The sequence below is a fragment of the Triturus cristatus genome, chromosome 10, assembly GCF_964204655.1.
Source record: "Triturus cristatus chromosome 10, aTriCri1.1, whole genome shotgun sequence".
NCBI classification, from domain to species: Eukaryota; Metazoa; Chordata; class Amphibia; order Caudata; family Salamandridae; genus Triturus; species Triturus cristatus.
In genome coordinates this window covers 1026178933-1026205596 of record NC_140593.1, presented here as the reverse complement: position 1 = coordinate 1026205596, position 26664 = coordinate 1026178933, and the positions used below count along the sequence as shown (strand labels likewise).

Below are 26664 nucleotides of genomic sequence, written 5' to 3'. Positions count from 1 at the left end.
GCCATTGGTGAACTGAAAGGCAAGTCTGTAGTCATGTATACTCGAAACATGGACTAGAAGCCTATTATTGATGGAGCAATTGTACAGTCCATTTAATCAAGCACAAGGGGTGCGTGTACAGTGCACACCCTGAACTCAAATATTTAAAAGTGTTCTCATGTGTAATAATAAAGAAAAAGGAGACCGTGAAATCATTTTTTTTGCCTAGGATCACACTATGTGAACGAGCAGGTAGGCCGATATTTATTCTATGTTATCCGTTTTCACGTTTTGAAATTCAGCCACCAGATGGATAGCTCTGTGGCTCGCTCTTCCCGCTTTATTTCAAAGGTCACTATATTTTGTTTTATTCTTGGCAGAAAATGCGACACATACATTGCAGACCCGACTCAGGACCCCCAGGCCCAACTACCAAGACGAATGTGAAATTATTTGGAGGGTGTCGCATCCCAAACACCTCCCTGAAGCCGCGTCCCTGGTATGTCGAACAGTAACAAACTGCCCACCCTCTATTTGAACCTCCTGTGTCTGAGTGCCCTCCTCCTTGTTGCGACAGAGGCCTCCTCTGTGCGTTCCTCTGCACTTTAATAAACACAACTTATAACAACCAGGCGCTTGCACAAAGCTCCTATTACTACGGTAGAGCCCCACAACAAGCACAGCATTGTCTGGCTCCATTCTCACATGTTCGACAGCTGAGGCGGCTACGCCAAGACCAGAACATATCCTGCCACTGGTATCTTAAGCAGATCATGGAAGGCCAAGGTGATGCACCAAGGAGGTGACAGAATATTATTTGCAGTAATATCAGTGAGCCGCGGCTGTCCTTGTATGTTGAAAACACTATCCCAGAATATTGAGGAAACACAATTCGCACTTGGCCAGAGTGCTCGTGCAGTACCAGCAAGTGCGGGTACTTTGGATAACGGCGCAAGATAATTACTACTTAAGGTACCGGCCAGTTTTGGTCAATTAACCAGCAGAAAATTTTGGAGGGATGCGGCTGATTGGCCCTAGCATTGTTTGCCTTGTCTCTGGGCCAGTGATGTTCTTTTCAGGGTTTTGGTGAACACATTATCCTTCGTTGGCGGTCGGAGAACGTAGATTATGTGTGGCTGTAGCATTTCATGTCCTGGGACTCTGAGCGTTAAGCCGGCTAGCAGTAGGACGAAAGCTTTGTTAGTAAGGGAACCCCCTGGGTGAGGCGCGCACGGCTAGGATCTGAGGGCATCCAGCAAAGGCCTGCTTCCAAGGTTTGGGAAGTGGTTGAGGGGCCAAGCTGTGCGGCAGTGCACAACGCTTTTCTCTCTGTTTGAATTCTAAGTCCTATGCTCAGGCACAGTTAGGTTCTGATTCTTATGCCTGCTCACCTTCGCGTATCCAGCTAGGCAGGATTCTAGCGAAGGCAGGGAGTGGTACTCGTCGTGTATTGGATATTTGTCTCGCTGGCAGGCCGCCATGCTAGGGGACCATGTACCTAGGCACACGTCAGGCGTGCCAGGTTAACTGGGACGACGAGTACAAGAATAGACAGGTGTGGTCCCACCAATGTTGGTCAGATGGGGTGCGGACCCCTAAGGTTCGGCGCGCTTTACTACACATCAGTTGGAGGTAGGTCCAGGATGAAAGGGTTGTGCTGAGTGAAGCTCATATCCTAAGCGATTGTGGTAGCCTTCCAAGGGGCACAGCTGGTTAGGCAGTAGGAAACTTTTAAGTACTACCGGGGGCCCCTTCCTTCCCTTCTATCATTCCTGCTCATTGGTTGTGCAGCAGAGTCTTGGGGGGCAGGTTATGTGGCCCAAACTGGTGGGTTTGAGGTTTGGTCAGGTCAATCGACCGAGTACAGCAAAGCTTGCTGGATCATCTGGGAAGGTAGGAAGGCCAGGCAAGATTTGAGCGAAATCGCTTGGCAGGTAGGGTTCTCACGGGGTAGGTGATGTAATTTCAATGCCAGGCTGCCTGGCAGGGAGATATTTTACCTAGGTCACTGACATCAGGCAGAGATGCCCAGTGGAAGAATGTGGGGGATGCCCAGAACAGGATATTGCACAGGTTGGATGGCGCAATTGTCGCTGCACTACTGCAGATGGCAACGTAAACCTCACTGACTACAGGCTGGATATGGTGGTGGTTGTGGTCCAACCGTTTCTTCTCAGGATCACTCCATGTCTGTTTAGCGGTGCTCGTTATCCCATCATTAGCATCTACTGCTGCAGCTCCATAATCATAGGGATGGAAGGGAGCACTCATCCGGTCAACCACATGAGCACATTTTGCAGTCAGAATAGGGGGAATGAGATTTGATGAGCATGGCGCCAGTTGCTTCAGTTATGCGCGTTTCCCTTGGCAGTTGTCAGCGAACATTCGGAATACATATAGGGGTTAGCTGGGGTTTTGCCTCCCAGAGGTGTTTTAGCTCAGGCATGGCAAACATGGGTTAGATGCCTGTGGTTTGCCCTGGGATTCATGTTAACAGGCAGGTCGAGCAGCAGAACTTAGAGGGGCTTGGGTCCGACCTCTGGTTCAGGTGCAGATCCGGGTAGGACCACTTAGTACCAGGTTGTGGAAGTGGTCATCCAATAAGGGCGATGCGGTCCATATGATTAAGGGAAGCCCCGGGGTAACACTTTTGGGCTTCTATATAGCAGGAGAACATTTGGCTTTCCCAGTATTCAAAATAGAGAAGAATTTTACACGTTGGCTCTCCTCTGAGGTAACTCTGTCCTGTCTCTCCCTGGTATATTAGCAGAATTTAGGAGGGCAAGGCTTCCAGTTGGTGGTGACTGACGGAATGCGATGGGCTCACTCCAACTAGGGCTAGACTCAGACAGGGAAAGAGGAAGTAGAGCGGGCTTGTCATCTATTAACTACATTCGCACTGGCATCTCCTGACAGGAGTGGCTTGAATAGGTTTTGTTCTTCAGCCAGGCAAAGGTATCTTTGGACCATCGCCTACTCTTAGGCAGGTTAATTCAGTCATAAATCCATTTGGAGTTTAGAATGGATGGGGGCACCTGTCCTGAGGGGGCATGCGGGCCTACGGTCCTGCATGGGCTAAGACTGGTTTGGCTGGACCTGGGGAAGCCCGGTTATCAGCATGTTGTATGTTAAAAGGCTAATTTGGTTTTGGCTTCATAAGGAAAGGCCTTGTTCACGCCAAATCCACAGGGTGCCGGGAGGGAGATGGGGTACACCTCTCTAGTTGAAGCATGGATCTTTTCCTACTGGACTTAGGGGAAGCTTTGGCTGCAGCAGGTTGTAAGGAAATAGGTCTACCTTGGTGGGGGGCCCTGGTAGTGACGGTGGCCAAGGCTGTGGAGGAGTTACAGGGCGATCCAGGGTCTGCACATACCAAGGGGTACATCATGCAGCAGCACCGCGGGGTGCTAAGCCAGGATACCCAGGGATGTTTTAGCATGTCCCCTGGAAGAACGACGGCGCCCCGTTAGCCGACAGGCGGTTGTGGGTCTGAGCAACCGGGGGCTGCCATGTATGCTCCGCCCACCCATCACGGGGGGGCGTGTAAAGCAAGTGGACTGGTGGTCCACGGATGGGAGGGGTGGCCCCTCCCAATATTTGGTATCCACCATTTGGCGTTGCCATGGTGACTCTAGGCTTATCAGACGGGCAGGCGGCATAGGGGCTGGCCTGCCCTGGGATCGCCCGTAAGATAACCCACCATGTTTGCATATTGGTTATGCTAATAAACCTGCAGCAATATTTCTCCACTTACAATACAGTGTTGTGTGTTTTATTTATGTACTTATGTGTTTAGGGACAACTGTTGCCGATATTGGCACTATGTCGAACAGTAACAAACTGCCCACCCTCTATTTGAACCTCCTGTGTCTGAGTGCCCTCCTCCTTGTTGCGACAGAGGCCTCCTCTGTGCGTCCCTCTGCACTTTAATAAACACAACTTATAACAACCAGGCGCTTGCACAAAGCTCCTATTACTACGGTAGAGCCCCACAACAAGCACAGCATTGTCTGGCTCCATACTCACATGTTCCACGGCTGCCATGTGGACGGCTGAGGCGGCTACGCCAAGACCAGAACATATCCCACCACTGGTATCTTAAGCAGATGACGCACCACACCAGCAGGGTCATCACGAGGCGTTGTGTATGCACCAAGACACTGAAGGCGAGAGCTGATGTAAGCTACCACCATCTCCACGCTTACGACAGCCACGTGCAGCGGCGAACCGCAAAATGATGAGGATTCCTAAAGAATATGAGGAGGGGTCGGTCACCACGTCTCCCATATCTCAGAGACATTCATTGGCCTTGGGCTGCATGGGGGCCCCTGAGGGACTAAGGGCCAGGTATAGGGTCAGGGGTGGGAGGTGCGTGCGCAGGGCCTTCAGGGCCATGCATTAGGGTCAACTGGCTGCCATTTTGTAGCCTTCCTGCACTGAGCACGGTCTCACGTTCGGTCCTGAGGGGGGACTCATTCCTCCCCCAGCAGATGGCATTGCAGTGGCCGAGAACCAACCCTGTCAGCGACACAAGCAGTGTTTTGCGCATATCCCGTTGTATCCCTGTGTTATGGCAGTGGAGTCGTTTCACCCCTCTTAGTCAAGACACTCTCTACTAAGATGTCGGAAGAGCAGGTAAATCCCTCGCACTTTGACTTGCACGAGCGCGGATGAAATGGGTCTATTTGCCACTTTATGTTTCATGAAATAAACCCTTCATTATTCATAACTTTGAAGGACTCGTACTGTCTGGGAGCACGGGCATTATTTACAGTGAGATAATGAAGCGTCCCAGTCTATTTTTAGTTATTTAATAGTGCGCATGAAGCGCGAGTGAAACCGATAGGCGGCTCGAACACAGCAGCTGCGAGTACATCTTTGAAATTCAGCCGCTATTGGATGTACACTCCGGTAAACAGTCATCCGAAACCGTAGTGCGAATTTAAGTGCATTAAACAAGTGAAAAGCTGCTGAACATACTTACCTGCAATCCCCGCACCCACTAAACGGGTCCAAGCCAGGCCCCACCAAACCTCCTTTTAGGTCCGCAGCGGGAGGAATAGGGGGGCTGATGGAATGTTATACACTCCCCATCTCAGACTTCCCTGTACGACTAGCAGAGTGGCCACAACTTCTTGCCTTTGAGGTCGAACGCACAAAGTCGCGATATAGATCTCTTGCTTCAAGCTCTGTCATGATACTTTCCCAGAAGTAAATAAGGCCTCTTTGTTTTTGCGGTATCGTATCCAGCTGTTGCTAAGGCACTTTCTCTACTGCTGTTAGAAGTGGACGCGTCGTCAATGTTTGTGGCACACAGCCGGTTCCTCATCTGAAACACGGACATAATCTGGGGCGAGGGCAGCGATCTCAACATTCTTTGGATTTGCGTACGTCAAATAGACGGAGGTCTAAGTTGATAAAGTACACCATGTCCTCTTGGCCAAAGGAAATACCTATGAATAAAGCGCTTGTATAATCAGTGTGAATGCTAAAAACTCCATAGCGCCTAATCCCCACGACAAGGTCTTGAGCTATAACCTGGAGGCAGGGCCAGGATAAGCAGCCATCACCAGTGCTTGAAATGGAAAAGTAGAAGTGCAGGTACTCTATACCAGAGTATGTAACAATACGAAATCCCTGGATCTAAACTAGAAACTAGTAAAAAATGTGTTCACAACTACATTGCAAATAAAGACAAACAGAATCACAGATACCACCAACAAAAATTGGGGCATTTCCCTTTTTAGGACAAAATCCCTCACTCACCAAAAGGTGACATGCTTCATCATAGGGAGTCTCCTCTCAAAGGAAAAACCTAGTTCCTTTGAGGGCTACAGCCCTCAAAGGAACTAGGTTGTAGCCCTCAAAGGAACTAGGTTTTTCCTTTGAGAGGAGAGTCCCTATGATGAAGGATGTCACCTTTTGGTGAGAGGGATTTTGTCCTAAAAAGGGAAAAGCCCAAATTTTTTGTTTGTGGTATCTGTGATTTTGTTTGTCTTTATTTGCAATGTGGTTGTGAGCACATTTTTTACTAGTTTCTAGTTTAGACCCAGGGATTTCATATTGTTACATAAATTGAGATTGGGGAATAAATCCCGGGTGGTCTTTAAAATCTTCCTCAGGACCCTTTTGTTTTCAATCGGTATTTGTTTGGGAACTCTATACCAGAGTACCTGCTGGTTTCTAAGAAGTGCAGGTACTCCCCAATTGACCTTATTACGTCACTCTCGAGAATTGCACTGAGAAGTACAGGTACTCTCCAATTGAACTTATTACATCACTCTCGAGAAGTGCAGGTACTCTGTACCAGAGTACCTGCTTGTTTCTGAGAAGTGTCGGTACTCTCCAATTAAAAGGATTAAGTCTATCTTGAGAAGTGCAGGTACGCTGTACCAGAGTACCTTCCGGTTTCTGAGAAGTGCTGGTACTCTCCAATTGAACTTATTACGTCTCTCTTGAGAAGTCGGTACTCTCCAATTAAAAGGATTATGTCTATCTTGAGAAGTGCAGGTACTCTGTACCAGAGTACCTTCTGGTTTCTGAGAAGTGCCTGTACTCTTCAATTGAACTTATTAGTCACTCTTTAGAAGTGCAGGTACTATCCCTCTTAAATTAAAAAAGTGTCGGGACTCGGTACCGGACAGTACCAACCCTTTAAAGCACTGGTACACTAACACTTTCCACCAGGAGTGAGTTTGGCTATGATTACTCAAGGCGAGTAGTACGTTTTGTCTCTGGTTTGAATCTGGGATAGTCTGCTCTGTCTGGAAGAATTTTGGTGAAACCAAAGCACCAATACGAGGACTCGCTCTATAAACATCTAATTCATGTGACAAATGTGTGCCCAGCAACTCAAATTTACTAATTTGCTAGCATTTCAAAACCTGTGAAATACTCCCATCCGGCACTCAAAGTCATTAGGCTTAGGGAGGGGGCTCATTGGTAGGAAGCAATTTTAGAACCACATATTCATCAGTTCCATTACTTAAGGTTGCAGATATATTCCTTAAGCCTTGCTTTGGGGAAGAAGCACCTAAATCAAGGGGTCTCAGTTTCCGATATCATTCTTCCCTATAGAATAGTTCATTCAACTACTGTAATATTTTAGAGGCAGCGGCAAGTGAATCTCTCATCAGTCATACATCATCATCTGCGAAGAGTTCAAGCTTGTGCTCTTTCTCAACTGGGAACAAGATAACCGGACATCACCAGCTCGACTGAGGCGACTTTCTTCTGTTCTTGATAGAAAGACGCCCCCACCTCTCAATCCGAAGGCCGTTGCTTGGTGAATGAAGGATCTAGAGTGGTTGTGGGAGTCGAGGAGGTAAGTGACTACTGCGTGCTTCCACTAGCCACCGACCTCGGAGGTGGTGAAAGGGCTGTGGAGGAGCAGTCTTCATCGGCTGTCCTTGTTTATTAAGTGATCAAGTTGATGCCTCCGGAACTTACAGGGCTCGTACTTCTCTAGGACCCCCAAAACAAGAGTGTGATACGTGCTCCGTGGATGGTGCCTTCCTGGTAAGAGCACGTTACAGTGGAGAAGGCCTCTTTCACTGCAGTGATGAAGAATGCTGCACATACTATCGAGATATCATTAAGTACTGGTAACAAACATAATTTATTCACTGAACCTGGCGGAAAAGAAACTTCTGTGCTTCCTTTAATCAATTAATCATTTGTACAGCACAGTCACCCTTGGGGTATCAAGGCGCAGATATTGACACCTGGTGCCAATGAAAGGCAACTCCCTCAAAAAGTTCTAGATTCAGTCTAATGCTTGGGACAGGGTTCCGCTAAGAAATCCGTGGGAAGGAGTTAGATATAACAGATCACATAGCCCCTTCAAAACTTAGGAAACAAGCAAAGCCAATAGGTCTAGGCTTTAAATGGATGAGCTACTGGAATTTCCAATGCTTGTTTACACTGACATGCAAATGCATGCATCAAGACACATAATCAGGCATGCCAAGCAATTTTGGAATGGATTCCCTATTACAGGAAACCCATTCAAAGTTAGCCACAATGCATCACGATGCATGTAACCCTTTAGAAACGTGCAACATGATGGGTGTGCATGCGTTATGATGCAGCCAACATTTAGTTTTTTTCAAATTTATTGTTGAAAAAAGGCGGATACCTGTGATGGAGTGGTAAATGTATTTGAGAAGGAAGACACCAGGCAGCAGTTTTCTGATGCCAGGCTCTACAAAGAAAATTAATAATATATATATTTTTTTAGGTGGGCGCAATGCGGGGGGCCGTGAAAGAATGCCAGAGCAAGAGAGAGTTGGGTTTAAGTAAACACTGACGAGATGAACGGAGGAGGATTAAAAAAAAAAAAACACAGCAAAAAAAATAGACTGGAGGACGGTTCAGGCAACATACAGGCTTGGGAGTGGTAGGGGGAATGTGAGAGGACAAGCAGCGCATTATGGAAAGAGCAAAAAAAATAATGCAGTGATAAAAACAGTAGAAACATTTTGTGTCCAGTTTGCAAGGAAAGGCAGCATGAAAGGATACAAATTAACCAATGTGAACAACATGAGACCAGACACACCCAAGAACAGAGAAGAAAGCCAATCACTCAAGAGCAGAGAATTGACATAGACAACTAAGTCATCTAAAGAATGATCAAGGGTCCGACCCAAAGTCCACTCTATGTATATTGGTAAAAGTAGGTCTGAACAATATACAGCTAAAGCGGAGTGTAGCAGAGACCTAAACACAGGTATCTCACCATCTGTGGAAGTGACATAAACAGCTAATTGAGAATTAAACTGAGAATATCAGTCTACCGCATCACAGAGAAGAAAGAGACTGAGCAATAGGTACATGTGAAGAAGTCGCCATTAAAGTGATGGACCCCATCCTTCATCAGTGTTTCCCTGTTAAGTGTCAAAGCAGGAACATAAACCAACTAACATGTCACAGCGCCACTCATTGACAGGACACAAGTGGGCTTCAGAGTAGTCACCGGCACCTTGGGGAAACCCTAAAGAAAACCCAGGAGTTTGGCTGCGAGACCATCCATGTGGAATCCTTGGTAGTCCTCTCAGGGTTAAAAATGGTGTAGCAGTCACAAGTACAAGGCACTTTGGACTACAAGAGTCAGTCAGTGGTTGGAATGATGTAATTGCTAAGAACAGACCACGCAAATATAAACAATGATCAATAATAACTCTACACCAACTTAACATCCGGTCTACTATGTCACAGAGAAAGGACAGACTGATAAATTGGTTTACCCAAAGGAGTAAACTATGCTGTAAATAGTTGCCTAACAAAAATATTTCTCACAGATTGCTGTGAATTATGGAACATGGGGCTGTAACCAGCCAGGATGGATGTCGGATTGCTTGACACGAGTGCTCCGTATATATCTAAACAAAGGTTTACAGTCACCATCTTCCACAGTAATGTCCTCATTGGTAAATTGAAGAAGAAATCAGGAACAAATCTGAAGTCTGACAAAATTATCCTTTTAAAGTGACATAAAACAAAATGTAAGTAGAAAGGGACTGATCAGATTTGACCGGGTTCTAATGCTTCCCTGGAGCTGTAAAACGAGAAGCAAAATTCACCTAGGAATCAAAGAGAGGAACACACTTTAGGCCCGATTACAAGTCTGGCGGTCCGAGGACCACCAGAATCTCGAGAGCGCGGCAGTCCAGTCACCGGCGTTCCGACCGCCTCATTACGAGTTGGATGGTCAGCCTGCCCTAGGCCCACCAACGTTGCAAGGGAGCCGACGTTCACTGGAGGTGACGCAGCGGTCAGAGGCCGCAATATGCTTGAGGGGACTGCAGCTGTCCTACCAAGCATATTACGAGATTCTTCTCTACTGGCATTATCATGGAGGTTCCTCCCCCATGTACACTGTGGCGGAGAGGAAACAAAGGGGCTCCTACAGGGCCCCCTGAGCATGTGGATGCACACAGAGGGCATAACATGTGCCCCCCAGTGTGCATGCACACCAGTTCCTGCAGTAACCTTGTTGTGCTGTCCCACTGCGGTGCCTTTTTCAAGGCACTGCCGGGGGACCGCCAATCCATTCGCCGGATCACTTTAAAGTTGTAATCTGGTGGGCGGCAGCGAGTCTCGGTGGTGCAGGAGAGTACCACCTGCTGCCTCACCGCCGAAGCTCGCAATCAGCCCCTTTATGTAGAAATAGCAAAAGAGATCGTTCTTAGAGAAGCAACCCAAATGAAGCTTCCAAAATGCCTTCCAAAGTCACATTGCACGTTTTTGCATCACCTCACCCCACAGGGAATGAACAGTAAGCAAATAAAAGAAACTGAGCTATATCAAAGGTTACTGTCCCACTTGTATGAGTGCTGTGGATGCTGTCAAACTTTCATCATACAATGTGTACAAGTAAAGATTCATCTGATATTATCCAAAATACAATTTACAGCTTTTACCTTTATTTCTATGACAATAGCACGCTTGTTAATTTACTAGTACCGGGAGACATCCACTAGCCTTTTTCTTTGCATGGAAAACTAAATTGGAGAAGATATGCAAGTTTGAAATTTGGTACCATGCTCGCAATAATAAACTATCTATGTATTGTAAGGTCTGGGACAGCCGGGCCTAGAAAGACCAGTTTTTAGCAAATTAAGGGCTTGTTTTAATGTTAGCCATGGCGAAAAATGGGGAAAAAGGAAAGAAAAGTAGATGTTTGAGGCAAGAATTTGTCCACCAAACTGAAATTTCTGAATTGTGATGCTTGTAATTTTGATATGTTGGATTGTTAAGAGATTGGATTAGAACATTTATTCTTATTATGAATTTATTTAACACCTTTTGCTTCGTTGCTTTAATGCCATTTAGTATGAGAAATTTGTACACAGCACTACCACTTAACTTTTTGCACTTTATTTTTCATATAAATTTGCTTAGTTTTGATTCTGATGCTGAATGGGATGCTTTATTAGCCTAGGTTAAATGAATTTTGCACTTTGCATGGTCACTATTTGGACAATTTATATTCATTAGTATCACTTGAGTTTTTTTATTTTTATTTATTGTATTCATTATGGTAAAAACAAAAACAAAATGTATGAGGCTGTATCTTTCTCAATTAAAAAAAAAATACAAAATGCTGGCAGTGGCGAGTACCTTAAAGGCAGCCTGAAGAGATGCTGTGGTGAAGGAATAGATATATATGGAGACAGTTGTCACACTGCGCCCGTTAAGAGCATCAGATACATTTTCTTTGAATCAAAAAGGTAAGTACATTTCTTCTACATGAGGTAGATAAAGAGGTACAGTAAAGCATTACACGTCTGCATAATAAATAGATCAAGTAAAGAACAAACTTGATGCTTATACCTTTGTCTACGTGGTAGGGATATGACTCTTGACTCATCGTGGAAAGCAAATGTAAAACATTGGTGTAGATGCGGATTTTATCATCACTGTTATCTTCCCAAGTATAGTCTTCAATCACATTAAGAAGTCCTCGCACCAAAAACAAGACTCCTTGTTCAGGATGATCCTGAAAGATATGGAGGTTCAATCATCTGCACACTTAGATACAACAAAGTAGTCCCGCTGATGCACTGCAAACTAAGTAAACATGCAAAATATCACATTTCAAAATAACCTCTAACAAAAAATGCCAAAGTTAGTTATAAGAACTCAAAATTTCATAGGTCCCAAATGAATAAAATAATGCACAAGGAAAACCTGTGACAATTGGTTTGCAGCTTGCGGTGCTGTGGATTCATATATTTTACATACTAAAGTTATCTAGTGTTGGGGTTGGAATATTACAAGTTGTTTAGCCTCAGAAGAGGTGCTTTTGGTTTCAATGTGACTCCTGAGTCCTCTCCCAAAATCCCACAATGCACAAGTTGCAGACTCCACCCCAGATTGTGCTTTTCCACTCAAGTGTAAATGACTGTACAGAGATGCAGATATTATGAAGTCTGTGTACTAGTACAGAAACGCTTTACAGGACAACATGTGGAAAGAGCTGTTAAAGGACAACAGTCTACTTTCTACTGGTTCACATTCAGGGAAACGGGTAGAGTGCAACTACATCCACGCACCACAGGCTGCAAACTGATTGTTACAGGTTAATACTTTTTTCGTTTGCACATCGTGCTGTCGATTACATGTTTGGCTTAGACTGAAAAGAAGTGCCCAGACCTCTGATCTCAGACTGTGCAACCTCTGTTGGGACTCTATACAAACTTTAGAGCATGTTCTTTATATTTGCCCCTCACTGCATACTAATTGGTGTCGCCAGTTGAAACCACTGTTCCCGACACATAGCGTTCGCTCAACAGAAGAAGCATTGCAATTTGTACTTAAGCCAGTAAATGTAATAACATTTGTATTTTTTTTCTAAAAATGGTTTTTTAGATATGTATTAATCATGTATGTTTTATATTCTGTAAAGTGAATCTCATTGCAAATCTGTATCTTATAAATAAATTAAGTAAAATTGAACCCAGCCCTCTGAAGCAGTAGCAGGAAAACAGAGGAAGACGCTTACTGGAAACAAAGCTTTAGTAGAGTTTGTTTAACCTGTGCTTCTCTGCAGGCTTTAAAATCCTTGCAATAATGTTTAAGGAATGCATGAACTGGCAACCAAGTGGCAACATTTCTATCTGCTGAAGGGATGCTGTGTGACAAAGCCATTGTGGCTGCCTCTGGATTATCTCGCTTTATCAGACCATAGCTGAATGCACCTAAAATCCATCTGGATGGCTCCGCTTTGAAAGAGGGTTCTCGAGATGTGACTGGGCAAATGCAACAAACCGGTTTAATGGGGCAAGTGCGATCTTTATAGTGCATAAAATGCCTTCTCACATCTAAAGTGTGCAAAGACTTATGAAAGAGATTGGTTTAGGGAAAATGTATATGTAAAAGTACAACAGTAAATGATAGCGCTTTATTCAATCCATTAAAAAAAATTGACATCAATAAGAATATACAGATGTAACAAAATCCATCATCTAATAACGACACATTTTAAAAAACAAAAAAACAGTCAACTACTAAACTTTGCAATGTTCTCTCACTACAGAACATAATTATTAGAGGTATGAGTAAATAGATTTTGTATTCATGAAAATATAGGCTAAATTGCTTGTGCTTAAATGATCACACAGTAAAAACTAAACCACTATTTGCCTCGAGGGTGTTGGATGCAGGGCCTAGCCTACGACCAGCCCCCTGCTGTCAACCCCATTGATGCGCACTGCTGACGGCTTTGTATGGTGGGGGTTGGTTGCCCATAGGGGCTGGGCGCAGGCCACGTCCCACAGCCGTGCTTGACTTGTGGTTGGTTTTACGTATGGTAATACAATATTACTTCATGTTATTAAAAAAAAGAAAAAAGAAATTCACTGATAAAAATAAAGGTTAAAGTGAAGTTATAGTCAGGTGAAAATTTCAGTGACACCGTAATGTTTTAAACTAAACAAAACTAAACACTGAAATTCACCAGATCTATTTATCTTCAGTAACTATAATTTTGGACCTAAGGTAACTATAAGTCACACCCATGCCATGCACAACTAATTACCCCATATATTACACTGCTCATGATATGTTCTATAACATCATTAATAACCTAACTGCACATTTGAAATAATATCATTGATGTGAAGAATATGCGTGGTAACTAGAGAAAACTATAACTGGTGAATTAGAGTTTTTTTTGTGAGTTTAAAACGTTATGTTGTCACAGAATTTTTTTTTACCGAACTATAACTTCACTTTAACCTTTGTTTTTCAGTGAATATATATAAATATATACAATCTTATTAACCTTTCCCTATAACTAACCATCAACCCGGGAGGCGAGCAGGTCGGTGAGGAATCTGCAGGTAGATTGAAAATCCACCAGAAAGATCATTGCCACAGGTAAGTACGTTTTTCTTCTGATGGATACTTTTACCTGCAGATTTTTCACTTGTAGAATAGATTCCAGAGCCATACCTCAAATAGTAGGAGGGATGATGGATGGTTTTACCAGGAAACCCTGCTAGATGGATCTGGCAAAATGAGTGTCTCTATGCACCTCAATCTAGACAGTAATGCTTTTTGAAGGTGTGCAGAGGTGCCCACGGAGCTGCAGTGAAAATATCTGCAATTGGTACACCTCTTGCAGAAGTGAAATGGGCCCTGATCCCTCCTGGAGGTTCTTTATTAGCCAATGCACACCAGAATTTCATGCAGAGGATGATCCATCTCGAAAGGGTCCTTTTCTGCACCACAATGCCTTTCTTGGCACCAGAGTACCCAACAAAGAGCTAGTTGTTGAGTCATGTGTCTTCGATGCTGTTCAGGCAGTAGATGACGGAAGAGTAATGGATTGACTTAGGTGGAAGGGACTAACCACTTTAAGTAGGAGAGCAGCCCTGGTTCTCAACACCAACTTGTCTTGGGGAAAAAGTAAACGGAGGGCGGGAACTAAGAGCCTGTAACCTCCTGCTGCAGGATGACGGAGGTCCGGGGTGGGAGAGGAGGGTGGGGGTTGGATGTGGGATGGTGCCTCAGGGAAGGGAAGGGTGCAGCCTCTTTCTATTTGAAGGACCCACTGGTCAAAAGTAATTCACTTCCAGGCTGGCAGAAAGGAGGACACTCGCCCTCCTGCTGGCTCCGTGTTGGTCTGGGGACGAGAACCAAGACTGTTTCCCTGGGGAGCAGGAGTGTAGGATGAGGCTGCTTGCTGGGGGGACCAACAGCCTTTGGCGTTACCCTTGTATTGGCAGACCAGCGTAATCTTAGGCTGTTGGCATTGCGGTTGGTAGGATTGTTGCGGACAAAAACAGAGCGCTACTTGAGAATCCTGGAAGGCAACTAAACTGTTGATAATCCCCTGTGGAGTTGAGGCTGCTGGTGATTTAGAGATGTGGCTGTTGCCTTGCTGGTTATTAAAACATTCGAGGGCAGCATCGGCTTGGTCTTCAAATACTTAAGAGTCATCAAACAATAGATTGAAAAGGTTGGCCTGCACATCACTGGAGAAGCCAGACGTCCTCAGCCACACATGGTGGCGGATGGAGATCGAAGTGCTCAGTTCTCTAGCCACAAAGTTACCAAACAAGCAAAATAACCAGGTAGGTCGTTATACTCAAATTAAATATAACCCTAGACAGTCAATTCTAAAGTCTATGTGCTTTATTTCATTTCAGCTTAAGACTTTCTTCAAAAGCAAAAATTCACCCAGTCATATCATGTCATGAGACGGGCGACACATCATTTGGATGCACATTATACGTGTAAAACATTTACAAAACAAAATGCACATGAAAACATTACAACACAATTGTGAATAAGCACAGTATGATTAAGTCAAAAACAAAACATGAACACAAGAAACATTCATAAATAGTACAGATGACCAGTCCTTATTTGCACGCTAGCACTACGCGGACAATAACACGTTTGTACTGAGGTTTGCACCTACTGTCCTGCCTGTGACATGAGTGATGGGGTTTCACAAAGTTGGCAGTGTTGAGGCCTGATTTAATATGTCTGGAGGCATTTCGTCCACCTACTATCATCCCATGAAAGTGCACACCCATGTTCCCTGGGACTTGTGATATGATGAGTTGGACCATGCCCCATAGAGCCCGTGCGTTATGAGCCAGAAGACAGTGTGCATTCAAAGGTTTCAGCACCATACTGCCAGCAGGGTAGAGCTTCTCCCCCATGCCTCTAATTGTTTGGACTCCCTGTCCAGCTGAACTGTCAAGAAATGCTTGAGAATGGCGGAACAGGATGCCTGGATCACCAGGCTCCCTAGTGAAGGATAAGCCAAGAGGAGGGCCAGAACTTCTAGAGCAGGGCAATACCACTTGGAGACTAGTCTATTGACTGTTTGTGAAGAAGGCAGCTTTTAAAGTTGCCAGTACAAGCTCCACCAAGGCCTCATTGAAGAGAAGTGTCTGACGAGGAAGCTGAGGGGAGGAGCACTTCAGTGAGGACAATAATCTTAATGTTCACCGACAGCAATGATAAATTCCAGCACTTATGCTACCTTCATTACCACTGAGTGGAACAATACAAATTCCGGAGCTGGGAGTCCGTTCGATAAACGCCATCTCCATGTCGGGAGAGGTATCAAGACCACTAGCCAAGGACAATCGTGGAACTTCATAGGGATTTGCTCCCTCATCATCCTCTTGGGCGTGGAGATTCAGAGAATCAGAGTCCGAAACAAAAAGGTCATGGATCCACTGCCGGTGTTCTGCTTCCTCAAACAGCCTTTGTGCCTCCTTTCTGGATCTCTTGAGAAGAGAGGGTTTTGTAGGTGGTCGAGGCATCGTGGCTTCAGTGATGGCACCAGCCGCAGCCTCTATGGCGGAACTGTGTGATGGGGTGGAGGTTGGAGCTGGTGTCTGAGCACCTGTCATCTCACCAAAAGGTGGGTCTCTACCCAGCACGGGAACCGCAGGAAGGAAGGGGAGGCACAGAACAATCTAGGATTGACTGAGTCTGTACCTATGGATCCAGCGGCACCGGTGTGGTCAGCTCGAAGGTCAGTCAGGTCTGGCTTTGGAACTGAGACTGAGTCGGCAGGAGCATGGTCAGAAGGCTCCACTACAAATAACTCTGGGTCTGACGATGTAGATCCTGTGGGAGTCGGGGGTTGTCTAGTCTAGTGGTTCTTAACCTGTGGCTACAGGTCCCCTTAGAGTCTTCGAGGCTTTCTCAGGGGTCTGAGACTGTTACAATATTAAATATTACAATGAATACATTAAGATCATAAAGTAAATTCACATAAAAAAGCAAAATATGAAAATGTGAAATCCTTTTCCATATTTGATTATTAACTAAGCAAATATTTCAATATGTGAGCATTTGTTTGGTGTATACTTGTTTTTGTATTTTTATGTATTGTTATGAAGGGCTTGCCCTAACTTTTTGCCTGCCTCCCTCCATTTTCTACCCTCGTTTTTGCTGGCTTTAGGACTCCGTGCACTTTACCGCTGCTGACTAGTGCTGAAGTGTTTGGGCTCTCTCCCCTAAAAATGGTAATATTGGCATAACCACAATTGACATATTTAATTTACTTATACATCCCTAGTAAAGTGCACTACATGTGCCCAAGGCCTATAAATTAAATACTACTAGTGGTGGGCTTACAACCGTCATTGTGCCACCCACTTAAGTAGCCTTCTAACCACTTTTCAAGTTTGGTGTCACTGGACTCTCAATTTAAAATCACAACTCATAGTGAAGTGGGATTTTAAGTTACAGTTTAGCAAATGCCACTTTTAGGAAGTTGGCATTTACTTACTTTAGACATTTGGTGCCTGCTGCCTGACTTGGTTCAGTCTGGGCTGGGTGACAGCTGGGCTTTGTGTATTCCCTGTAGACAAAAACCAAAGGAAATGATGGACGGAGTGTTGAACATTGCAAGCACTCACCCCCAGTCAACTGATCTGGGTTTAATCCATCACCATTCTTTAGCCCACTCTGCCACCCCAGTTCAGACATGGCCATATGCAAATCAGTCTGACCCTGTGCCTCATGGGAACAGTCCAGCCCAAACTGCCAAGCCATGTCTTCCCTGGACCGGAAACAAGCTTCCTAGGACCGGTTTCTGGCATTTCAGCCGTCTTCAGCCAGGATTGCTTGAATCCAGTGGCAAAGTGAGCAAGGGACTCACGTCTGAGCATACCCTGCCAACTTATGGCGAACTAGGCAAAAACCAAAGGAAATGATGGACGGAGTGTTGAACATTGCAAGCACTCACCCCCAGTCAACTGATCTGGGTTTAATCCATCACCATTCTTTAGCCCACTCTGCCACCCCAGTTCAGACATGGCCATATGCAAATCAGTCTGACCCTGTGCCTCATGGGAACAGTCCAGCCCAAACTGCCAAGCCATGTCTTCCCTGGACCGGAAACAAGCTTCCTAGGACCGGTTTCTGGCATTTCAGCCGTCTTCAGCCAGGCTTGCTTGAATCCAGTGGCAAAGTGAGCAAGGGACTCACGTCTGAACATACCCTGCCAACTTATGGCGAACTAGGCAAAAACCAAAGGAAATGATGGACGGAGTGTTGAACATTGCAAGCACTCACCCCCAGTCAACTGATCTGGGTTTAATCCATCACCATTCTTTAGCCCACTCTGCCACCCCAGTTCAGACATGGCCATATGCAAATCAGTCTGACCCTGTGCCTCATGGGAACAGTCCAGCCCAAACTGCCAAGCCAGGTCTTCCCTGGACCGGAAACAAGCTTCCTAGGACCGGTTTCTGGCATTTCAGCCGTCTTCAGCCAGGCTTGCTTGAATCCAGTGGCAAAGTGAGCAAGGGACTCACGTCTGAGCATACCCTGCCAACTTATGGCGAACTAGGCAAAAACCAAAGGAAATGATGGACGGAGTGTTGAACATTGCAAGCACTCACGCCCAGTCAACTGATCTGGGTTTAATCGATCACCATTCTTTAGCCCACTCTGCCACCCCAGTTCAGACATGGCCATATGCAAATCAGTCTGACCCTGTGCCTCATGGGAACAGTCCAGCCCAAACTGCCAAGCCATGTATTCCCTGGACCGGAAACAAGCTTCCTAGGACCGGTTTCTGGCATTTCAGCCGTCTTCAGCCAGGCTTGCTTGAATCCAGTGGCAAAGTGAGCAAGGGACTCACGTCTGAGCATGCCCTGCCAACTTATGGCGAACTAGGCAAAAACCAAAGGAAATGATGGACGGAGTGTTGAACATTGCAAGCACTCACCCCCAGTCAACTGATCTGGGTTTAATCCATCACCATTCTTTAGCCCACTCTGCCACCCCAGTTCAGACATGGCCATATGCAAATCAGTCTGACCCTGTGCCTCATGGGAACAGTCCAGCCCAAACTGCCAAGCCATGTCTTCCCTGGACCGGAAACAAGCTTCCTAGGACCAGTTTCTGGCATTTCAGCCGTCTTCAGCCAGGCTTGCTTGAATCCAGTGGTAAAGTGAGCAAGGGACTCACGTCTGAGCATACCCTGCCAACTTATGGCGAACTAGGCAAAAACCAAAGGAAATGATGGACGGAGTGTTGAACATTGCAAGCACTCACCCCCAGTCAACTAATCTGGGTTTAATCCATCACCGATGGATTTAACCCAGATCTCTTGACTGGGGGAGAATGTATGCACTGTCAGCATTCCGTCCATCATTTGTTTGTTGTAACGCTTTTTGCCCTAAGTGGGATGGGTATTCCCAGACGTGGGACCCGTGCTCACTGCGCCACTGGAGTCAAGCTATCCTGGCTGATGACGGCTGATAGCCAGAAACCGGTCCTAGGATGCTTGATTCCGGTCCAGGGAAGACATGGCTTGGCAGTTCGGGCTGGACTGTTCCCATGAGGCACAGGGTCAAGACTGATTTGCATATGGCCATGTCTAAACTGGGGTGGTGTAGTGGGCAAAAGAACGATGGATTTAACCCAGATCTCTTGACTGGGGGAGAATGTATGCATTGTCAGCATTCAGTCCATCATTTGTTTGTTGTAACGCTTTTTGCCCTAAGTGGGATGGGTATTCCCAGACGTGGGACCCGTGCTCACTGCGCCACTGGAGTCAAGCTATCCTGGCTGATGACGGCTGATAGCCAGAAACCGGTCCTAGGATGCTTGATTCCGGTCCAGGGAAGACATGGCTTGGCAGTTCGGGCTGGACTGTTCCCATGAGGCATGGGGTCAAGACTGATTTGCATATGGCCATGTCTAAACTGGGGTGGTGTAGTGGGCAAAAGAACGATGGATTTAACCCAGATCTCTTGACTGGGGGAGAATGTATGCATTGTCAGCATTCCGTCCATCATTTGTTTGTTGTAACGCTTTTTGCCCTAAGTGGGATGGGTATTCCCAGACGTGGGACCCGTGCTCACTGCGCCACTGGAGTCAAGCTATCCTGGCTGATGACGGCTGATAGCCAGAAACCGGTCCTAGGATGCTTGATTCCGGTCCAGGGAAGACATGCCTTGGCAGTTCGGGCTGGACTGTTCCCATGAGGCACAGGGTCAAGACTGCTTTGCATATGGCCATGTCTAAACTGGGGTGGTGTAGTGGGCAAAAGAACGATGGATTTAACCCAGATCTCTTGACTGGGGGAGAATGTATGCATTGTCAGCATTCCGTCCATCATTTGTTTGTTGTATTCCCTGTAGACAGCCACACACAAAAGGAAGCTCAGGTGGGTCTTGATGGGCCATCCTGGTTGATGGGAGAGAGTTGCTGGGCACAGCCTAACACTTAGACCTGAATAGGCTGTGTTCTGTCCACACACTGCATACCCCCTGGAGTGAGTCTTGAGCCAGGCAGGAAGGGAGAACCTCTGTGTACTTCAAAGCTTACTTTGAAGTCTCCCCCACATCAAAGGCACAACTGGGTATAAGTACTGGACCTCTGGTGCCATGACTTCAGTACACTTCTGGACCTGTGGCTACTCTGCCAGGAACAAGAACAGCAGTACTGCTGGAAGGGCTGCCACTGCGCTCGAATGCTGCTTTGCTGAGCTGTCCTGCTGTTCTCTTGCCTGGGTGAGAAGGACTGGACCCGGGACCTTGGAAGTGGGTATAAAGTGCTGCTTCAACCAGAACCCACGCATCCTCATCGGAGCCGGTGCATCTCCGCCTTTGAGTGAGTCAGAACAAGAGCATCCTTGTCATTGCGTGGAGTGGAACCACCGCATCGCCTATGGAACCAGCGTATCGCCTTCGGAATCGACGCACCCCTTACAGAGGGAGTAGCAGCTGTGCATCACATTCTGAACCACCGCCTCGAACTCGGAACCAACGTATTGCCGCAGCTGCATGGAGGAAATTGAGTCATTTCGTCCACTGCGTGGGTCAACACCGACGCACCTTCATTGGCGACGATGAATCCCAGACCAAGGTACTTTGGTTCAGCAGGCCCAAGAGGGTCCCTCTATCCAGACCATGCGCCATTGCGGTTGGCCGGAACTCTTAACTTTGCCCCGGTCTGGCACGACCAGACATCTAATTTAAGTGCAAATTGCTTCTAAGCGCTATTTTACATTTATTCTTTAAAAATTCATCTCTCGACTTCTACTTGTTAGATTTGTTTTGTTTTATTTATAAAATTACAATCTATTTTTCTAAACTGGTAGACTATTTGTGATGTTCTCACTGTGTTACTGTTTGAAGTGTTGCAAAAATACTTTCACATTGCCTCTTAAGTTGAGCCAGACTGCTCTGTTCCAAGCTACCAATCAATCAGGATTTGTAAAGCATGGCAAATAACCCGTGAGGGTCTCAATGCGCTGCAGTTGCTAGCTGGCAGAGAGTGAGCATTGCATAATGCTAGTTGGCAGAGGGTGAGCACAGGATAATTTAGGGTGTATTGCGATTTACCCAGACTAGGATTGTGGTTCCTGCTCGGACAGGGTGCATACCTCTGCCAACCAGAAACCCAATTTCTACACTGGTCTAGGCAACTTATCTTTTCCATGTTTCTTGAGCTTTCTGTATTTCTTTTCTACGCACCAGAAGAATGAGAGAAGGGAGATCTGGACTTTGGTCTTGACCAACGATGATGACCTTGCTTATTCCCAAGGGCCTGGGACAAGAAGAGTTTGGCTTAGCGTTCCTTTATGGCCTTAGGGAGCATACTTTGGCAGGAGTTGCAAGAGTGGGAATCATGGTGAGAACAGAAGCCCCACAAGCAGATGGCGTGACGGTCTGTAATGGACATCTTTTCCTCAGAGTCCTCATAGGGCTTAAAGTTTGATTACTTACAGGGAGACATAGCACTTCACCAAAAGAAAAATTGTTTGTGAATAAAACGGATTCATATTGAAGCCTGGGTTTATTCTACAGGTGAGGAATCTGCAGGTAGAAGAAGTATATATACAAAGTCAGTGAAAAAAATGTGGTAAAAACAAAAAGTCCACAACCTACTCAATGATTGCAATGAAAATAGAATAGACATAGGTTAACTCATTCAATCTGTTGTAGTGTCAAAGGTGTTTCAGCCATGCCCTGGGGGGGGGGGAGGGGGGGGGGGGACACGGGATCCAATGTCCGACTCAGAAGCAGTGTATTTATAGTCTAAATCGTGAGCAGGTACTTGTGAAATTCATAATAATTAATTTAATATAGCTTGCATATAATGTGGCACCATCATTGATAATTGTTTAGAGGATTTGTAATGATGCAGGAAGAGCAGAAGATTCACTGTGACTGTCAGTGTCTGCTCAAAACGGCAAATGATTAAATTATGGGTTGTAAGAGAGGTCTCTCTTTGAATGTGTATGATGGTGGAGAAAGTGGCATGGCTCTGGGGGAGCTGCTGCTGTACTGGTGTCAGTTTTCATTGCCTTGCACATAGGGAAGGTTCTAAGTTCCTCAGAAATGACTCAACATTAAACTTGTGTTTCTTTTTGAACCTCTTGGAGGTGCCTGGAGGCTGTGCAACTATATGCCCTGTAATAAGACCAATGTGTAGCATGAACTGGCGTACATCAGACAGCAGTGGCTGATGGCCATCTATATCCTTCTGATAAGTGCACATGCTTTTGGTCAGGGTCCAACAGGGTGTTTGGGTTTTTGTATGCTTTGAAGTCAGTTTCAATACCAAAGACTTGTCAGATTCCTGTCGGCAACAAGACTACTATGGAGTCGACAGCGGTCTACAATGGTGAACGCGGAAAGCCACTTCAGGGCGCAAAGGCTCACAGTGTGGTGCTCAATCTTTATATTCAGGTATTTCTTTGAGCCAGGTGTGCTGCACCTTGGATGCTGTTCTTTGATATAGAATCAAGACTTCCTGCGAGACACCACCCCAAAGGATAACCCTCGGTATGGGTCGTTTCAAAGTCAGATGTGTTGGGGATGGTTTGCAGAGTCTGTGTGAAATCCAAGGTGTGCTCCTTGATTTTAGGAACAGACTTTGTGGGGATGCTGGTAAACCTTGGTCTCTGGAGTCGGAGTCCTGTGGGAAAACAGTTACCAGACTTTGCTCTTGATGAGCCTCCCAGCTAATGGACTTCCCCCAACCATCCCCCAAAATCTTCATCACATTTATATCCTTCACCGTTGGTTACAGACTCTGTAGTCTCGGTGCTGCTGGATGCAGTATAACACACCATTTGCCTCTTTGGTGCAGAATGGCCCCTTGATAAGCAAGGGTTACAGACCCAATGTTGGTCTGAACACGGAAATGTGTTACTACCACCAGAGCAGAATTTAAAAGGAGGATTTTCTATAACCTCCCTGCAAATAGTCATTTTCAGCAGCATAGTCCCAGAGTCGAGCATGATTGAGTGTTGGTCAGTGATGGTTGGTGTTCTTAATGCCAGAAATCTTCAATTTCTACGTTCTTGCTTATTGAAACTTCTCCCTAAATGTAACTTTTACAGAGCTCTTGAAATCACATCCAAACCCAATGGTGCCAAAAAAACACGACGTGAGATGGCGTCGGTCTCCTGGTGCATTGTGGTTCTCAATGGCCTCTAAACTGAAAGCACTTATTCAAAGAAAAACTACTCGCAAATATTCCAAACCCAACTCCAGAAGGGAGGAGAGAGCAAAACATGTTATTTACAGCAGCACCTCCTTCATACCTAGATACTTCTGGTTGCTGATATAAATATACGTAAAACTTTGGCCAAGCTTTATGCTTGGCACTACTTCCACCAGAGCTTACTGTGCTCAATGGTTGGCTCTGTACAACAGCATCTTTAGGTCTGAGCTTACAATGCAGTATGCACTGCTTTCTCCAGAGCATGTGGAGGATAGCCTTTAGTCATTCCTGGTCAACACTTGGTCAGGCCTCACAGCCCTTTGGGCACATGCCTTAGTACTAATAATCCGGTATTTGTAAAACACAAACTAATAACCCCTAAGGGTTTCAAGGCGTTGGGGGCCGCCGAGGAGATTAAGGGAGCTATTGCCCAGAGTCACATGATGCTGAGCTGCTGCCAGCGATCGAAACTTAAGCCCTGTGCGCCGGAGTCAGACGCTCTGGATGCTGCGCCACACCTCTCCATTAGTCTGCAGAGCAAAGCCATTGCCGTAGGCCTTTCGATATGAAAGCTGAAAGATAATGTGAGCAGTGAATTTCATAGCCATTTGCGATAGGCGGGATAGCTTGTTCGAGGACTGCTTGCATCATGAGATGGTGGTCTTTAAAGAAGAAAGTCCTGCATTTTCCTATATTGGAGCATGTTTGTTCCAGTCCTAATGGGGCTATTGTTTCAGATCCTAAGTGCATAGATGGAGAAGGTACATTGCCTTGATTTTCTTTGTTAGCACTTCTATGTCTCCAGTCTGATCGTGTCCTGGCTGCAAGTGCGTTGAGAGAAGGCAGAGATGGTGAGCTTGTTAGCCAGATAGGCAAGGATGCCAGTCGTGGTGGATTTGTAAATAATGCAGGAGGTTATTAAGAGGGTGTGGGCTGGCAAAGGGAGCCAATGGAGATCCATCAGGGTGGAGGTGATGCGTTCAGGTACTTAAAGAGTTGTGCTGCAGTAGGTGGGATGCCCTTAAGAGGGCCAGTGTGGAACCTGTGCGGGTGTGGAAAAGGGAATTACCACCATCCAGATGCCAAAGTACAACAGCTGGAACAGCTTTTCCGAAGTCAGTTTCTATTTTTACATTCTTTAAGTGGGGGTAGCTGGTACCAGGCTGACTGATTTTGTTGGCAATGTGTTCCTATAGGGTGAGATCGGGGTCCTGGGTTAATTAGACTGACTTGGCATTGGTGAAACGTTGGGTCTCAAATCTCCCTAGGATCTTGTTGTTGGACCAGGATTGGACTAGCGGTTTCTTGTTGTACTTTGTAAATAGGAGGAATTCAGTTTTGTTGAGCTTAAGCTTCATGTAGACCATCATGGTCTGGGTGAGGTGCTGCCAGTATCTGAGGCGTTGGATATCTGGAGCAGAGGAGACTTTCAAATACAGTTGGGTACCATCCGTGTATTGGTGAATTCTGATATAACCTGTGAGCAGCGCCCCAAAGGTCTCCATATAGAGGATTAAGATGACCAAGGACAGGCTGGAACCCTGAGGAACTCTGCAGGTCATCGGGATCTTCTGAGATGCCCATATGAAAAAACTGGTGTTGGGTGAATAGACAAGAGAATAACCAGTCAAGGGCATTTACAGTGAATCCCATCTGAGTTTCAGGGTGTGGAAGATGGTGGGCTGGCTGATGGTGTTGAAGGCGGCAGGGAGTTGTAGACATGTCAAAGCTGGGTTCATCTTTATCTGTGGTCAGGAAGACGTCATCTATGATTTTCAAATTAGCTGTTTGAGTGATGCAGTGTGATCTAAAGCTAGTTGCGCAGGAGATGGTAAGACATTATGTGCTCTTGAAGTTGTGCACAGACCGCTTTGTGATAGTCTTGCTGATGAAGGGTAGATGATTGCTTAGCCAGTAGTTGTATAGCAAGGGTTTCTTCAGGAGTAAGATGATCTGGTCTGTCTAGAGAGGTTCAGGGAAGATGTCTTGAGTGAAGGAGCCATCGTAGATGAGTGGTAGGGTGAGAGATTCTCTAGAAGGGGCTTTGATGAGATTAAGACATCATCTTAATAATAGGCGGCGGCTTTAAAGGAGTTAAGGATGTTGGTGATGACTTTGAGTGACAAGGGTTGAAAGATGAACATTTTGTGATGCCACACAAAATATTAGGCATCAGAGGAGAAGCAGGTTTGTTGTCGGCAATGTTCTGCCATAGTGTATTTTTGCACTTAAGAAGTGGTTGATCGCATTGCACCTGTCTAGAGAGTGTGACTTATAATGGGGGGGGGGGGCAGGGGGAGATGCAGTGTGATTGTTTTATGTTCTGCTTCTGTATGCAGCTTCCCTGATAGTGTTGGAACAGTGTGGGTTTTGGCGCATATGATGGGTAGACTGCATGCTGCAAAGGAGGGACTTCAGTAGTTTGAGGGCGTCAGGGGGTTCAGTTTTTATTAATTTTATATCCTAGCTGTGGATGGAGCATTTGTTGTCAACAAGGTCTTCATAGTACTAGGCTACTGAAGGGGTCAGCTTGAACTTACATGCATTAGTATTAGTGTTATCTCATCGTTTTTCAGAAATGTGTTAAAAAAGTTTAGAAGGGAGTAGATGTCAGACATGAAGGAAGCAGGGCGAGAGAGGAGTTTCAACTTTAGGTGGTCTACGGGGAATGTGTAAAAAGATTCCTATGCGCTTGCAAAGATTGCATAGAAAGAAAACTGTGTTTATAGTCCCAGTTAAGAGATGTGGACAAGAGTAATTATATGCACCTTCAGTGATGTCATCAGTTAAATAATTTGAGTTCTTATCTGTGACATCATGAGTGAATTCCCGAGCAATGAACAAGATTTTTATGGTTTTCGGAAAGCTGCTGCTGTGCAGGTGGCAGTTTTCCTTACCTTGGGAATAAGGATGGTTCTATGTGCCTCCGAAATGGTGTCCTCAACAGTAATCTTGTTTTTCCTTTGGAACATCTGGGGGGGGTGAGGTGAAAGTTTGCAACAATATGTCGTAATTATGGTTGCATAGTTAATCACAACCAGCAAAGTTCAGGTGGTTTTATGTTCAGGATCAGTATCAAGCTTGAGTGGTGCCATAACAGATTACAAGACTCAAAATTAACAGGAGCAGTAGAGCATTACAAGCAGCATGTGAACTTCATGACCATGGTGGCAGATCTAAACAAGTGGCCACTTATTTCTCCGTGCTGCCTACAATGTCTAATTGCATTTGACCTTT

At 45.7% G+C, this 26664-nt stretch overlaps 1 protein-coding gene across 2 annotated transcripts in view; it reads right to left on the bottom strand.

The window, feature by feature from the left end:
• The window catches only part of VPS35L (VPS35 endosomal protein sorting factor like), a 476592-nt gene that overhangs the window by 135845 nt on the left and 314083 nt on the right, over nt 1-26664 (bottom strand). For both annotated transcript variants that reach the window (XM_085629064.1, XM_085629063.1), the window contains one exon: nt 11314-11479. In XM_085629064.1, the coding sequence (XP_085485190.1) occupies nt 11314-11479 (166 nt within the window). The remainder of the gene's footprint in view (nt 1-11313; nt 11480-26664) is intronic.